Genomic DNA, 16,231 nt, shown 5'->3' on the forward strand with positions numbered 1-16,231 from the left:
AAGAGAGGAGGAGACTGAAGCAAGGCCAACGGGAGGAAGAGGACAGCTTAGTAGTATTGCGTAGTGGTCGAGAGGCTTCCCACCTTTTGATTGATTGTCTTGGACAAAGCCACAAGCTAATGCACGTGTGGCTCGGCACAGAGACGACGCGCAAAGCTGAAAACAAGGACAAGGACGGACGAGAAGCAGTGAAGAGTGCAAGTCTTGGAAGTTGGTGCAGTGGAGCTGACGACTTGGCCAGGTGCAGTGGTTCAAGTTGTCCGTGGCGCAGAGCAGCCAGACGGTTATCAGGGAAGAAGAGCAGGAGGTTCCTGCGTGCGTGGCACTTGTACGCGTGTATCAGGCCCGGGAGCAGCCAGAGATGCTGGTTCGCTCTCACACACAACACAAACTCGTCCAAAGATGCTCTGCTGCTGCTCTGCTGATTACATGTAGGTACCTACCTAGTACCTTAGGTGCTGCTTCCGTCTATCGTCTACAGTACCTACAGCTGGAGGTCAATATGTCTGAGCTCAGCGCAACGGGGATCGAGCCTGTAGTAGTCGCACCGCATGGAGTTGGAGGGCTGCCGGACAGGAGCTACAGTGGAGCGAGGTGCTGCGCTTGGCGGCTGCGTCCCCACTGTAGCTTCGCTGGCCCTCCCCTGCACTGCTGAAAGCGTGGCGACGACGTAATTGCAGGCAAGGGCCCGGCCAGTCAGGACTCAGCTCCAGCTCCCAGCAGGCTTGAGCCGGGCCAAGGGGCCGCTGCAGGTGGTAGCGCCTAGAACTCTCAGCAATTGGAGGGGGGAGTGTCGTGCTCTAGAGCCTTCTGGGGCCCCGTTCAGTGGATGGTAGCTGGTGGTGAGTTTAGCGCTATCTCTCCTCCCACTGGACAGCTGGAGAGGGGGGAGGGGGAAGCTCGGCAACAGGAGGCCTCGAGGTCAATCCCTGGAATTGCTTGACTGCAAGCACGTTGAATACCTGTAGGTATAGATGCACACGATTACTTTCTGGATAAGTACCACGCACACACAAGCACTTCGATAGAGATGTAACTACGGGCCCTCATGCCCCGTGAAATTGGCCCTCATCTCTCACAAGCCGGCAAACAGGATTGGATGCTTTAAACATGGTGACACAGCCACACCCTGTCGTGTCTGGTGGCTGCTTGCAGACCTGTGGTACCCTTTGGAAGCAAAGTCCGAAATAAATTTTGATTTCCTCTTTCCTTTGTGGACCGAGAAATCGGGAATGGAGATGGGGTAAGAAAAAAAGGGTGAGTGAGTGAAATATCAAGCTCATTTCGGATCGAAACATCCGCGGGTCTGGCAGACGCACTAGAACCACCTGAGAAAGAATTTTGTTTGTGGAGAAGGGAAGCGGCATAGGTAGCAATCTTTGTTTCAGTGTACGGGAAACGACTTGACGATGTTTGGGAGATGGGAGGATTTAGGAGGAGAGGAGGATGCCGAGGCACAAGCTGATGCTGTGGTGGCAGTGAATAACAGCCATCATCACGTATCATTCTTTCGCAACCACCATCACAACATTCACACAAACCTGAAGATTCCGGCCAGTCCATCAGATAACACTGGACTTGACTTGACAGCAAACAGGGATCTCCCTCATTTTTTTCACTAAATCAGCCCCGGCTTAGCGTCTCCTGTCCGATCGCTCGGGCTCAGAACGACATTGAAGATCCTCGTCATCTCGCTCAGCGATCTGCATAAAATGAAGTCATGGAAAGGAAAAGAACGGCAACCCCTCGACAGCTTCTTTGCTTCTACACTACGAGGTATATGAAGATTTTTTTTTTTTTTTTTTTTTTTCAGCTGCCCCAGACTCAGCTGCCCCAAAGACTTTGAAACCAATATGAAATTAGAAGCTAGAGGGAGGCAGGCGGTCACGAGCATGCAAGTTGACGATCTAGACTGAAGAGTTTAGACCTTAGGAGAAAGAGCAGGCAGGCCTTCCTTTGCTTCATGACATAGAGCAGCGGTTGGTAGAAGATGGGTTACACAAAACCCGGAGTGATGTGTGTGTGTGTGTGGTGCGGATCGCGTAACCGCAGACAAACTCACTTGTTTCAGATGTGTCAAGAGAAAGATGATAGTAACGGCCCAGACATCAAGGCGAGGTTTGTCCCAAAGAGTAGATTCTTGGCCATTGGTCATGACTGCGGGGTAGAAGCATCCAAACTGGGTGCTGCTGTAAGACGTGAAGAATCCTGGTTTCAACCCATCGTCAATATGGCGCTGTAGAGAGAATTGTGGTATCACGACATGATCAAGTCCAACGGGCTAGCATTTCACAACTCACGGCCCAAGGAAACGCCATGCTGGAAGAAGAGAGTCTGTCTGTATATTCATGTCAACGCTACAACATATTGCTTTAGCTCGTTAGATTCGTTCCAGCTAGACCAAGGCCATCGATTGGTCGACCGCCTCATAAGGCCTCAAGAGTCGACACGCTGTACGAAATAAATGATATCGTCAAAGGAGGGAGATCCGGTATATGCCCTGGGCAGCTAGGCTGTAAACATCTTTCAAATTTGACTCCAGGTTCGCCAAACACTCCAATATGCAAAGGACCGAATCTGTAATAAGCATTTCAAACAAGAGGCCGTCGCCCAGCCATTCCTCCCAATTCTCCATCTAATACCCGAAACCGTCGTGTTGATGCACGGGGCATCTTCCGGGATGATTGACAAACCAGGCTGAGATACAAGACCGGTGGAACCGGCAAAGGCATTCAAGTCGTGCCATGGGGATTCCCACGGTGAACTCCTCCAAGCAAATCGTGCACTCTGCATCGTCAATGCAGTCCTTCTCCGTGGCGGCATATGTGTACATGCCGGTGCGCCTGGGAGGGGGTGGTGGTGTATTGCCATCTGCTGCTACACGAGGGCTGCCGTACGTGCTGTGCGATTGGATGCAGGCGGTGATGTGCGACTCCCGCAGAGCCTCGAAGTTGGGCAGCTCCCGTGAGGGAAGCTCCAGATGGCAGATGGGGCATTCGTCCTCCTCCGGAATTTGAGGGGGAGGGGGCAACGCGCGCTGTCGTGACGATGAACCGCCAGACTCACCTGCAAAACGACGCCGATGAATGTGGTGCTGGTTCGGCATGGAAAAGGGGGATGGTCCGGCCGCCATCAGCCGGCCGATGGACGCCGCTTCATAGTTGGCACTGCTGCGCCTTCGCGAAGAAGAGGCAGATGACGAAGCACCACCTGGTCTTTGTCCAGAGGGGTCCTAAAGCAGCATGTCAGCTACAGTTCATTCCCGCGATGAACCTACTTGCTCTTGTCCTTACCATTGTGATACTCCTTGTCCTAGAGGTATAAGCTTGATAGGGGTCATTGCTCTGACCGGCTGAGAAGACTCCTCCGTATCGATTCGGACCAGGCGAAGTAGGATAGCCGCCACCCATGCTGGCCCGGGACCTGCGTCGTGAAGCACGCGGCGATAGAGCTGGAGAATCTGGACTTTGGGGCGGCGCAGTGTTGGGATCCGGGACGCAAGGGTTGCAGAGGCGCACCCGCTCGCCCCCCGAGAGCCCATTGATATCAATGTAGCCTCCGCCTGTGCTGTCGTAGAGCAGCGCCGGAGGCAGCGGCACCTCGGTGCCTGGCGCTCGGACAATGAACTGGTGCGGAATGATGATTCTGTGGGGGGAGCAAGAGTTGCAAACGACTCTGCCACACTTTCTGTTTGCCTGTGAGCAAGCCTGCCATCTTTTCCCCCGGGACCTTACGCCCGTTCCAATGGGGAGAGCAACCTTACCTGCAATGATGTTTGCGCACAAAGATACTAAACTGAGTGCGGCAGATGGGGCAGTATGTGACCTCGGCATCTGGCTGCCACCTAGGAAGGACGACGGCCGACTCTGTGCGCTCCAAGTCTCGATCTCGCTCAGGCTCGCGTTCGCGCTCTCGCTCTGCCGGTCCAAACAAGGTCTCAAGCAGGCCGCTTTGGTTCGTATCATTGCCATAGACGGCGGAGAGCTGATCTCGCGCAGACATTCTGGGTGAGCTGCTCTCTGACAGGTCACCGGCCGATGCGCTAGCAGTATACGCCCGACTGCCCTGATCGGAGGACTCGCCCCAGCCGTTGCTGCCGAAATCGCTCGATCGCAAGTCGATGCTCCTCGAGGGAACGCGGGTGCGGATGGGCAAAGACGAGAATCTGGAAGGGGAAGACACTGCGTTCGCCGGCACAGAGCTTGTCGAGCTCTCTCCCTCTCTCTCGGCCGCGAGCCCAGACGATATGCCCGATAGCGGCACGGCAGGGTCCGAGACGGGAGCTCCCTCGCTCTGTTGTGGCTCGGTCGTCGTGTCGTCGTGGTGTGATGCTGGAGAGTCGTCTAACGAAGCTCGTGGGGAGCCGCTATCCTGTCGAGGTTCTGTCGCCTCGGCGGTGGTCTCACTCGCGCCTTGGTCGCTGGGTCCAGCGATGTCATCGACAGAAAGCCGCCTCTCAACGGTGTGAGAGGGGCAGTCAAAGTACCGCTCGCACTCCTGGTCGTGGAACTCGGCCGTCCTCCAGCGACAGGAGGAAACGCCGTGGGCATTTGACCCTTCATCGCCTGAGTATGGCGAGTCCAGCATCGCATCTGCACTGACGCTCGCCTCCCTTGCATCCCGGGGCGCCAGGGTGCTCGGTGCACCGTGCGGGCTGGCCATGGCGAGGATGGTTCCTTGCGAAGACAAACGGCGGTCGTCAAGAAGGAGGACAACAAGTGATGATGACGACCGGCGACGCCGAATTAAGCTCTATGGCACAAAAAACGAGGGATAAAGCGACGATGCGGGCGGGAGGCTGATGGCTGATGGCTGATATAAAGCTCAAGCCCCTCAAGTCTCTCAAGCCTGGCCTGACTCAAGGCGTCGAGGCAGACAGGAACAGAACACTTTGAGCGATGATGCACACGGTACCACGCCGGCTCAGGGCGCTCAAGTCATGTTCAAGCGCCCGACCTGCTGTGAAGAAGGCGGCCGCGGCGAGGCAGCAGAAAATCAGACGCAGAGACGGGGCATGGAATCACGACGCTGGTTCGAAAGGAAACCCCCCTTGGTCGAGGTTGAGACACGCGATCACTTATCGCTGCAGCTGGCTGAAGCTTATCGAGAGGGTGGCGCCAGCGACGCTTAGTCAACTACAGGATGCGCCCACCTGACGCTGTTGTGCGATGCTGGTTGGAGAGAGGCTCGACGATCACGTTTGGAGTAATAACTGGATCCATGCAACGCTGCGAGTTTTTGGGGGGGAGGTTGAAGAGAGGGTGTTGTGAGCCTGACAATCTCTTTCGTTTAATAAGTCTTCATTTCCTTTTGTTGTCCTTCATTCGATAGTGCTCATATATTACGGTGATGGAGATGCCAGCATCAGTCGAGCATGTGGTATTATAGTACATGTCCTTTTAGCTTCCGCGATACTACCTAGGTAGGTAGATAGCATGGAAGCTAACCCGAAGCCGCTTCGTACAAGTACCGGGCCTAGTAATTACTTGTAGTAGCGATGAATGTTCCAACGCCTGACCACCATTCAACTCCTCCAAATGGGTATCTCGCTTACGCCAACTCCTTAATCAAAGCAAAGCACCATGGCCCTCGCCCACGATCAAAGCAAAGATTCTCTCTCATTCTCCCACCTCGCGATCATTGTCCCAGTGGACAAAGGAAATGACGCTCCATTTCCACGAATTATGCCTGATTTGCTTTCCCCAGAAATACAGCGGGATCCACAGGATGAGGACGGCCCCCGCAATTCCCGCCATGGCTCCAAACCCGTCCTGATAGCCAGCGGCATTGATCCAAGGGTTCGTTTCGAAGGAGAGGAAAAAGGCAAAGAGGGCTGAGTCTCTGTCTGTCAGACGAGCCCAACCAGGGACAGGGCGACGGAGACGGAAGACGCACCTTTGAAGCCGGTGACGGCCAGCGTTATCTCGCCCGCAACAGGCCGGTATGAATCAATGACGTACACGACGCAGATTGTGTTGGCCTGCGTGATGGAGAAGTTGACTGTGTCTCATGGGTTAGCTGGTGATGACAAGATGAGTCGCAGGAAGCCGAGCGGGACACGGGAAAACTTGGGTTCTTACGGAGGCCCAGTCCGATGGTAGGACATATCCAGTGCAGTTGGTACTTGATGCCAACGCCATAGAGTATCAGAGCCAGAGGAGTCGTGATCACAGAGACCATGACTGCTGGAAGCCGCATCTCCGGTTCTCGGATACCGTTGTTTCGCTTTGTCAGAATGTCTGCAACTTTGTCTCCCAGATAGCCCCCTGCAGGAAGCCCCAACAGGGAGCCAATAACGCCGGCGATGTAGCAGAGCCCAACCTGCCAGGATGCAAACCCATACGTCAGATTAAAAGCCGAGGCTGAGTTGGACGAGACGGCCACCAGAAACCCAATCGTGACCGACAGGGCAAGGGCAGACCAGAGCACCGGTGGGAGGATGATGAGGCCAAAGGGGCGAATCATCATCTTAAAGAGGTTCTCGCTCGTACCCGCAGCCTTGAAGACCAACAGCGACTCGACGTAGCTCATCTTCTTCACGGAAGCCTGCGCCTCCTGAGTCGCGCCCGTTGTCGCCGCGTCACCGGCTACGTCCAAGGCGAGCGAGGCATCGTCATTTGTCCGGGAGTAGCTGGTCTCGGGCACGGTAAGGAGCAGGGCAACAAGGACGAAGCCGACTAGAGCAGCGCCGACCTGGTAGATGGTCCGCCAGGTGTGGTTGATTGTGATGAGGCCAGAGATCACCAACCCTCCCGACGCGCCGATGGACAGAAAGCAGGTATACGCAGACATTACTCTGCCTCTTTCGTGCAGAAAGAAGACGTCGGCAATCGTGATGGGCGCGAGCGTCTCTGCCGCACCAGACCCAAAGCCCATGAGGATCCTGCCCGCGAGAAACCTAGCATACGACTTCTCATAGATGAGCCATACTGCCGTGGCGAAGTAGATGGTGTAGCTCAAGATGTACACCGGCCGCCGGCCCCATTTGTTGGCCGCTGGCACCCAGACGATGTTGCCCAGGCCTATGAGCAGAGACGTGGTGGTGAAGAAGTAGGCCGTCTTTGGGATGGCCGAGGTGATGAATGTGCCGTCCGTCAGGGACTCCGGGAAGAAGTCCGCCGCCGTGGCCGGCACCGCAATGGCTGGCCCGGCGGCGAGGAAGTTGCACACGGCCATTGCCAGGCAGAGAACCCCGGCGACGTAGTATTTGCGCCATGATGACCTGACAGATGGTGACACGAGTCGTGAGCCGACGAACGGGTTACTACAACATGGATGCCGTATAGATGAAACAGAGACGGAGACTAGGACCTACCAGTTCAATGGGTCGTTGGGGTCAGAGGATGGCGTGGGCACGAGAATCACGGCATTCGTCTCGGGATGGACGAGGCGCAGATTGCCGAGCGTCCTCTTGCGCGTCTTCTCCTTGAAAGACTCCTCGGCCTGCGGATCCAGCGCGGGGGCAATAATATCATCCTGGATGGTCATGGCTGAGGGTAAGGAAAATCCGTGAGAGGCGACGGCTCCTCAAACGACTGCCGAGGGCAAGCAGATGGGCAGAGGGATTGGACTCGGTGTCATGGGCTTGGCATCTTTTAGAACTATCCGGAGGCCTGGATCAGGGATCTTCGTGGGAAGCTGCTGTCAGGGGAGCAGCCCCCGGAGAGACTGGTCCTGTATGCGCGAAGCCAAGCTGTCACTAGCTAGGTAGAGGGAGGCGGCAGCTGTATTATGGTAATATTGCTTCAGAGCATGCAAAATGTATCAGTGTGAAGCAACCTTGACATCTCGTACATGCAAGGTCTGGTCTGGTAGTAGGTAATAGACATGCACAAGGGCACGACGGGGGGGCCATCTCAGGGGTTCCGGGCCGTGGAGGGGGGCCCACAGCAAGATGGCCAGTAAGGTACATGTAGGCTGAAATTTGCCCAGATGTACCCGAAGTTGTGGTTGCAGTCGAACGGACTGAGGCCTGCGAATTATATCTGCGCCCTCTGATCATGGTTGATCCAGATTTGATGTCCGGCGAGAACTCCACTACAAGTGCCACCGACGGCGCATTCAATAAAGAGCCCGTGAAAGATGGCAAGATGAGTATGTAACCTCAAGAAGAAATTAGGTAAGGTAGTTCTAAGCAAGGCTCGCCCGTGGCGCCTTTCTTAGCTTTGATCTATTATAGTTGAGCGTTGTCATTTGCTGGGTAGGAAAATGCCCGGACAAAGACAATTCCAGCGCTGTGGGCGATTCATCTTAGTGCTCCATAGGTAGTGACTGGAAACTGCCGTTTCTAAGTGGGATAAAAAGGAGTTCCCTTCGTGCGTTGGGAATAAGCCGGGCAAGAGAGAGGAGCAGTGCTTGTGGGTGTTTTACGTCTCTGGTGGAGGAGAGACGGGCTGGCAGGGAAGTTTTAACAACCCTGCGCTCACTCTCTCTCTTTGCAGATTTGCTTTTTCTCGGGAGATGCGACGGCAGTGATTTGATGTTCCATCCTGCTGGGTCTCCAGTTCTGGACTCCTAGTGTTGAACAAGTGGTATCATTGTCTGGCTTGACGTGTTCAACACTACCAATCGTACAGGACTTACGCAGACTTAAAGTGAAATTATTGATTGATTTCTAACTTATTGAATACCGAAGAAATTCTAGGCGGCGGATATCCTGCATGTGCCGGGCATCTCCGGCTACCAGGTAAGCTGAATATAGTCTGCATGTCACTGCGCCGGGGCTGCGCTGTCAGCGAGCGGTCCGCTGGTGGCAACTCGAGAAAAGCCTCCTTAAGCCTTCCAAAGTCTGTGTGGCCTCATGTACTTTGACTTGACTTCTGGGAACTGACATTCAGTCAGTACCGAGGTTCTGGATGTCTGTACAAGTGCTTCAGAGTAGTCTTTGTGAGGTTGTCTCTTTGCGTTGTTCGCGGACGCTTAAACGGTTCCAGAGGAAGGCTGGAACCCTTGAATGTCCCCAAGCAGAGCCGCCAATCTGCCGGCAATACCCTGTTCGAAGCTCAACAACACCAGCAAACCAGAGGACCCCCCAGATCGGCCCCCACGGCACCCTCGTCGTCGCTCGCAGAGGCCAAAGTGATAATGCCAGCTGTGACTTCAGCCCCGGCTGCCACGCTCGTCTCAAGATCCCTCCTCTTCGATTGACCAGCAAACATTCCGATCTGGCACTGGTGAGTAAAGTCGTCTTCGTCACCTCACATACATAGCATACATGTATGCAGAAGCACGCATTGGCGGGGGTTGTGAGGTCTGACAACTGTTTGAAGTCTGAACGATTAAAGCTCAGGGTCAAGCACTTTTCAATCCCAGCCTCATCAAATGTTGTAGCAGTACCGGCTGTTAACTGGTCAAAGTGGTGCTTGGCCGCGTGGCAGTACCGCCTCCGTGCCACTAGCAGCAGCGGTTGAGCGGCTACCAGCACGGCCACCCACCCGCTGAAACCCGGTACGCGTACCTCCCCATTACATGTACTTGTACATACTCGTACAGCAGGTTCCTTCCCAGGGCAAGGCCTCTCGTCCAACCACCACCGCCAAACCGTGATCCGTCCCTGTCCGTCTTACATTACCTATGCAAGCCTCGCCCATACAAGATTGGACTTGCTCACACTCACTCGCACAGTCCCCCGACAGCACAAGATCATGCCAAGTCTCCTCGCGCACACCAGCGGAGCGCCCCCATCGTCCACGCAACGCCTCGGCCACGGCGTCTAACACCAGCGGAGCGCCAGAGTAGCGCCATCTTGCCTCTCGGTAGCTCTGATCGGCTTGTGTGCTGGAACAGCATTGATCTCAAATTCTCTTACTACGACTGCAGGTATTACCTGTCCCAGCTCGCTCAGCCTTACCGGCAGCGGCCCAGCCAGTTGCTCCGGCCCATATCCAGAGCCCGCCGGGACCCTTCATCTCAGCCCTGACGTACATCCCATCAGGCCACGGCGGCGCCCTCTGCCACCATCGCTCTAGTCCTCGTTCCGCGAGGCTGTCCTCCCAATCCACGCCTTTCGTCTTGTCACGGCTTTGATGTGGGAGTAAAACCTTGCCGGCCAGACATACTGGAACCTTTCGGGGCTGCCGCCGGTCCGTAGCCAGCACGCAATGGCCGGGCCATCTCTATCACATATCCTCGATCCCATGGGTCCGGGCAGCGATCCTCGCCCGCGGCCTGTGCCTTCGCCTGCGCCTGAATCTGCACCTGCGCCAGTGCCAGCAGCTGTCCCCGTCCTCACGCCTGCGAGCGTGTCTGTGCCTCCGTCTGTACCTGTTTCTGCGCCAGTCTCTACGCCTCTGCCACCCTTTCCCCTGGCACAGCAGCCCGTCGTGAGCTCAGGTGCTGCCACTACAAGTACGGTTGGTTCCGCGCCGCCATCGACTCGTGCTGGGAGCAGGGCCCGGAGTCACATTGCTATGGAGGCTATACCGTCGCCCACCTCGCCTTCCAGTGCTGCCGACTCGACTGCCACGGCTGGAACCACTGGTCGTGCCACTCCCGAGCCAGGTTCTGCGTCGCGGAAGAGCCACCAGACAAGCAATCCGTATGCTTGTCGCGACTGTGGGCGAACCTACTCAAGGCCAGAGCACCTTGTCAGACACGTCCAGACTCACACCCTGGGCCGCCGCTTTGCCTGCGAAATCTGTAAGAAGTCGTTTGCGCGGAAGGACTTGCTGAGGCGCCATGTCGCCAACCACGAGAACGACTCCCCCAAGAAGCGTCAACGGCTGCTTTCGTCGCCAAACTCCAGCCGTGTGACTCAGGCCTGCCGTGCCTGCGCCGCTGCTCGCGTGAAATGCGACGAGTCGAAGCCGTGTAGGCGCTGCGTCAGCCGGAACCTGCCATGTTCTTCGTACGAAGCGAGCACCTCCGGGTCCCTTGTTCATCTTCCAGCCAGCGGACCGGACGCCGCCGACGCCCGTCCAAGCGGCGAGTGGTTCACAGCATCCACAGACTCCAAGCCTGCGTCTCATAGTTCAGTTCCCAGTGCGTCTGCAAACTTTGTTCGCGATAACACGGCCAGCAAGAGCAGCCCGCTGTCACAGGGTACCTCATCAAGGCAAGATGAGAGCCAGTTGGCCACTCCGGACACGGGCATAGAACAAGGTACGTCATATCGTTGAATTTTTCTTGAGAGAGACTGGCCGCTGAACTTCTGTGGAGTGTTATATGCTGGTTTTCCCACAGTCGAGTTAGGGGCGCCAAGAACTGACAGCGAACCCCCTATTTAGGTAGTACTACAGCAAGCACTCATGGCCCTGCTCAACCGAATGATGCTTCTTCTAAAGCTGCCTCCGGCCTTATGGAGTTGAGCAACACTCCATTCTTTGACTTTTTGCGTGATGTCCTCTACCAGCAGCCGGTGGATCTGTCACGTACTCACGAGTCTCAGGGTCCCGCCGTGCTGGATTTCTGCGATGACATGGACATGGATTTGACGGACATGGACTTTGGCCTCTTAGATCACTGGAACCTGGATCTGAACGACGGCAGTGCCATGGTGACCCCGGCCATGGCGAGCCAGACGACCCAAAACTCGACGGAAATGTCTCAGATGCGGCAGAATCTTGCCAACGTCTGGGGGGAACTGCCCTGGAAGTGGGAGCCCACCAACAAGGACAACGCCTACACTGAGCAAGGCAACCTTCCCATTTCCTCCAAGGACATCTCCAACGCTCAGTTTCAGGAGACGAAGAGACAGCTGGAGCGCGTGGTGGACCAGAAGCTCAACCTTTCCAGCCGCGACCAGATCTTGGCCATTGTGCTCAAGACGTGCCGCGATGCCTCCACGGCCAGCCGAGTGGCCGCCTCCTTTCCGACGGTAGACGTGATGGACACCATGGCCCAGGCCTTTCTAGCGGCTCATGTCCGCCAGGTGTCGACATGGATACACTACCCTACCCTCAAGCTGAACGCGGTGTGGCCCGAATGGATCGGGAATGCCGTGGCTGCCGGTGCCGTCTTGATGCCGGCTCCGACTTTGCGCAAGTTTGGATTTGCCGTCCAAGAGGCAGTTCGTAAGTGACTTTCTTTCACTTTGCACCAGACATGTGCTAACGCCTGACCAGGAATCACAATACCTTCGCGGGTACGTACAGTACAATCAGCGTATGCGTATGCAGCAAGAATGGCCTGACGCTGACACATGCCACAGTTTGAAGATAACAATACCGCCATTCAAAACCTCAGTCTTGTCCAGTCCCTCATTCTAGGTCAAGATATTGGCCTGTGGAGTGGCAATCGCAGGAAGATGGAAATTGCCGAGTGTCATTTGGTCATTCCGGTCACGGTAAGAGATTCCGGCTCCCCATGTTCGGTACATTGACTGAGCGGTTGTCAAGATGATGAGATATCGTCGAATGTTTCAGCGATGCATGTACCCTGCCATCACAGTGAGTGCGTCCGACGAGGGAGACGTTTTGGAGCAGAAGTGGTTGAAGTGGGCGGCCGCAGAGCAATGGAAGAGGTCAGTTCCCGATGGACATAGTGTGTCTGGCCATCAACGGAAGCATAATACTTACAGCAGGTGAACAGACTCGTCTTCCACTGTTACATCCGCGAGGCGCAATTGTCCATGACGGCATTGACGAATCCTTGCATGTCGTACTCGGAGCTGACGCTCCCTCTGCCGGAACGAAAGGCCCTGTGGTGTGCAAAGTCGGCTTCCGAGTGGAAAGCTGTGTATCTGGCCGGAGCTGCGGGACAGAACACGAAGATACCCTCACTCGCTGAAATGTACAGGGACGCACGCCGATTCGTTGAGAACAGTACACGCATCGACATGCAACTGTCCGTCTCCGTATACCTCCATGGCTTCTGGTCAATGATTTGGGAGTACTCTCAACTGAGCGTGGTGCACCAGTTCCGCAGCTACTCCAAGGAAGGGTCCAACGCGTTGCTCAGCTCACGGCGCGAGGAGCTCACGAGAGAGCTGCAGGCCTTTCAATTTGTCGCATCAGAGCTGGAAGGCATCTCCCCTCAAGAGCAAGTCATCTTGTATCTGCTCATGATGCACCTCCACGTGTCCCTGGATGACCTGCAAATCTTCTCGGGCAAGCAGGGAGAGGAAGAGGCCCGCCGCATGTATCCCATTTTGCAGCAGTGGACGGCCAGCCCCGACTCGTGGTACGCCGTTTGGTGCGCGGGACAGGTTCTGCGATATGCCAAGCTCTTTTCCCCGGGCACCCTGAAGGATTTCTACGCGATTGCGGTCCATCATGCCGCGCTCGCGCTGTGGACCTACGGCGTTGTGTCACGGGCCAGCCAACAGCAGGACATGCCATCGCAGTACGATTACGACGCCATGTATCTAGACGACGGCGGCGATGCCACTTCTCTCCGGCAGTTTCTGAGTTTCGGTCAGGGAAGGCCGTTTATACAGGGGCTGGCAGGGTCAAGCTCTGGGGCTGCGCCGGGCGACGCGTCCGTTTACGATCCTCGTGCTTGCATGGACATTGCGCAGGAGATTTTGCAGGCTAACTTTAGGAGGCCGCAGGATGCGTTGCCGCCTCTTGTCGAGAATCTTTGCCAGCTGATTAAACAGCTTGGAAACGCAGCCTGGGCGGTTGGTCTGGGGTAGCCGGGTTTTTTTTTCTTTGTCTGTGTATTTTCTCTCTGTTTCTGTGTTTCCCCTCTCTCTTTGTTCAGACGGGAGAGGGCATTTTGCGTTTGAATGCATTCTCGTCTGCGCAGATTGAGGACGAATTTGTATTGCATGTATATACATATATATATAAGATACCCGGGCGTGGGCCGCTGGCGTACATGGATCAATGTGCAATGTAAGGCGCATATATCGTATATTGAGATGGCATTTAGATGAATAGATACGCAAGGGCATTTGTTCACACATGAATCTGTTCACCCTTTGGACTGATCTTTTGGGCGGGCGAGTGTGAGATTGATTGGATACTAGCTGATCCATCGAGAAGAGCCACGTGCAAGCCTCGAGTTCGGAATAGGCACTCCAACAAGGATCCTGGACTAATATCCCCGTGAATCGGATGGATCTTACCGGCAAATTGCGAAGCTTGGTACAAGAGCACTACAGCCAGAATGGAACAGCGTCTGAATTTAGATGGAATTGGTAGTAGGTACTCAGTAATAGCAGGGTATTGGTCATCTACTGTATACCATGTAGATTATGAGCGGGCGCCCGTTTTGCGTGTGCTTCTGCCGCTTTTTTCGTCACTTGCCGATTTCCGTCTCGCTCTCTTGGAGCAGGTGCTGTCCCTGCCGTGTCATTTTCTTGATAATCTTATTTTTTGTTTACTTTTTCTAAGTTGTCTTTTTTATTTTTTTATCGAGTTCCTGGATTTCTTTTTGTGGTAAGCGCGGGATAGAGAGGCATGAGTTGGGCGATTTGACCGCTTTCGCTGCTGGTTTACCGTAACCCCACGCTCGGCCTCGGGTTTACCTACCTTAGGTACCTACATAGGTAATCTTTCCTACATCTTGCAACGTCCAAGTCTCTGGAGTCCCTCACAACAAGCATAAGAGCAAGCCATCCTTTTCTTTGCTTTTTGTTCTCTTCTGTCTCTATTCAAACCGCAGAACCTCCCCCTTTCAAATTTAAGACACACGCACACACATGTGAGGCGCCGCCTTCAGAGCCAGAAGCCCATGGATCCGGTAGCAGCATCATCAGCCGGCAGCGGCTTCTTCTTCTTCCGCTGGCCGGCGTCGTCGTCGTCGTCGTCGTCGTCGCTGCTCCCGCAGACGACGGCCATGGCGGTGACGGTCACCACGACGGCCGTGGCCACGGCGACGCTGCTCCTGCTTGTCCGGTCGGCGCTGTGGCCGCGCTGGGGCAAGGTGCTGCCGAACCCGCTCAAGACGGCGGACAAGGTCAAGGTCGAAGGGCTGGTCTATCGGCCGGATGCGTTTCCGGGGGCGAGGGATGTTGAGACGCCGGTGAGTGTTGCTTTATATATATATATATAGAGAGAGAGATATATATACTTTGGGGAGACCAGTTTGATTGATTTGTGGGGGATGGGGAGAGAGAGAAGAGAAGAGAAGAGAAGATGTGGAGATGAGATGGGATGAGATGAGATGAGATGAGGCTATCACGAGAAAGAAGAGCTAAATCATGTTGGATGACATGCCAGTACGGCTCGATCCGCGTCTACGAATTCGGTCCCGAAGATGGCGAAAAGGTCCTGCTCGTCCATGGCATCAGCACGCCCTGCATCACCCTCTCCCACATCGCCCACGGCCTCGTCGCCCGAGGATGCCGTGTAATGCTCTTTGTAAGCTCACCCGCCCCCCCCCCCCCCCCCCCCCCAACCACCTCATGCCTCCCAAATGTGGCCAGTCAACATTACAAGCAAGTGATCATCACATCGGCCTAACTGCCGTCTCACAGGACCTCTTTGGCCGAGGCTTCTCAGACGGCGTCGGCGACCTCGCCCACGACGAGCGCCTCTACACCACCCAGATCCTCCTCGTCCTGGCCTCGAGCCCCCTCCCCTGGACCGGCACCAACGCCATCCGCCTCGTCGGCTACTCTCTCGGCGGCGGCATCGCGGTGCACTTCGCCACTGCCTTCCCCCACCTCGTCTCGTCCCTCGTCCTGCTCGCTCCCGCGGGCCTCATCAACCCTGAGGATTTTGGCGCCGTCTCCCTCTTCGTCTTCAAGTCGGGCTTCGTGCCGGAGCGCATCCTCGCATACCTGACCCGCCTGCGTCTCCAGAAACCCATTGCAGCAGCACGCAAGCCCAAGGAACCACCGTCCTCCTCTTCGCCAACCTCTGCCGTCGCCGACATTGCCATCCCAGAAGCCACCAGCACTGCAGAACAGAACACCAGCAGCAGCAGCAGCAGCAGCACAGACGGCACCGCCACGAGAATCCCCCTCGAGCAGCACGTGCTCATGTACGTCCGCTGGATGGTCCTCAACCACCCTGGCTTCGTCCCCTCCTTCATGTCGTGCATCCGCCACGCGCCGTTGACGCACCAGCATGAGAGCTGGCAGCTCCTTGCGCGCAGAAAGGCCGGCACGACGATTGTCTTGTTGGCGCGGGATGATGAGCTTATTGACGTGGGCGATTACGAGCGCGAGGCTCTTCCGCTCGTGGGCGGGAAAGAGAATGTCGTGTGGAAGGTTCTTCCTGGGGCGCATGATTTTGTCATGACGCATACGGAGCACATTTTGAGGGAGCTTGATGAGTTGTGGAAGATGTGAGGAGGCGTATGATGATCGATTTACACGTTTTATTTTTTTTTCCTTTTGAAT

At 55.6% G+C, this 16,231-nt stretch overlaps 3 protein-coding genes across 3 annotated transcripts; 1 reads left to right on the forward strand and 2 right to left on the reverse strand.

The window, feature by feature from the left end:
* Positions 1 to 1,859: 1,859 nt before the first annotated feature.
* TRIREDRAFT_121011 (uncharacterized protein) lies at positions 1,860 to 4,662 on the reverse strand (the record flags this gene model as incomplete). Its single annotated transcript, XM_006963852.2, has 6 exons — positions 1,860 to 1,907; positions 2,063 to 2,236; positions 2,301 to 2,319; positions 2,694 to 3,232; positions 3,294 to 3,645; positions 3,764 to 4,662. The coding sequence occupies 6 exons, from the start codon at positions 4,660 to 4,662 to the stop codon at positions 1,860 to 1,862; spliced, it is 2,031 nt and encodes a 676-aa protein (XP_006963914.1).
* A 956-nt stretch (positions 4,663 to 5,618) lies between these two features.
* Positions 5,619 to 7,488, reverse strand: TRIREDRAFT_105565 (uncharacterized protein; the record flags this gene model as incomplete). Its single annotated transcript, XM_006963853.1, has 4 exons — positions 5,619 to 5,833; positions 5,896 to 6,000; positions 6,081 to 7,222; positions 7,316 to 7,488. The coding sequence occupies 4 exons, from the start codon at positions 7,486 to 7,488 to the stop codon at positions 5,619 to 5,621; spliced, it is 1,635 nt and encodes a 544-aa protein (XP_006963915.1).
* Positions 7,489 to 10,409: 2,921 nt separating this feature from the next.
* Positions 10,410 to 16,180, forward strand: TRIREDRAFT_76451 (uncharacterized protein; the record flags this gene model as incomplete). Its single annotated transcript, XM_006963666.1, has 10 exons — positions 10,410 to 10,997; positions 11,210 to 12,011; positions 12,063 to 12,082; positions 12,149 to 12,283; positions 12,336 to 12,460; positions 12,529 to 13,569; positions 14,096 to 14,111; positions 14,713 to 14,907; positions 15,105 to 15,245; positions 15,362 to 16,180. 10 exons carry the CDS (start codon positions 10,410 to 10,412, stop codon positions 16,178 to 16,180), a joined length of 3,882 nt encoding a protein of 1,293 aa, XP_006963728.1.
* Between the last annotated feature and the right edge of the window lie 51 nt (positions 16,181 to 16,231).

The sequence above is a fragment of the Trichoderma reesei genome (genome assembly GCF_000167675.1).
Source record: "Trichoderma reesei QM6a unplaced genomic scaffold TRIREscaffold_5, whole genome shotgun sequence".
Classification (NCBI taxonomy): Eukaryota; Fungi; Ascomycota; class Sordariomycetes; order Hypocreales; family Hypocreaceae; genus Trichoderma; species Trichoderma reesei.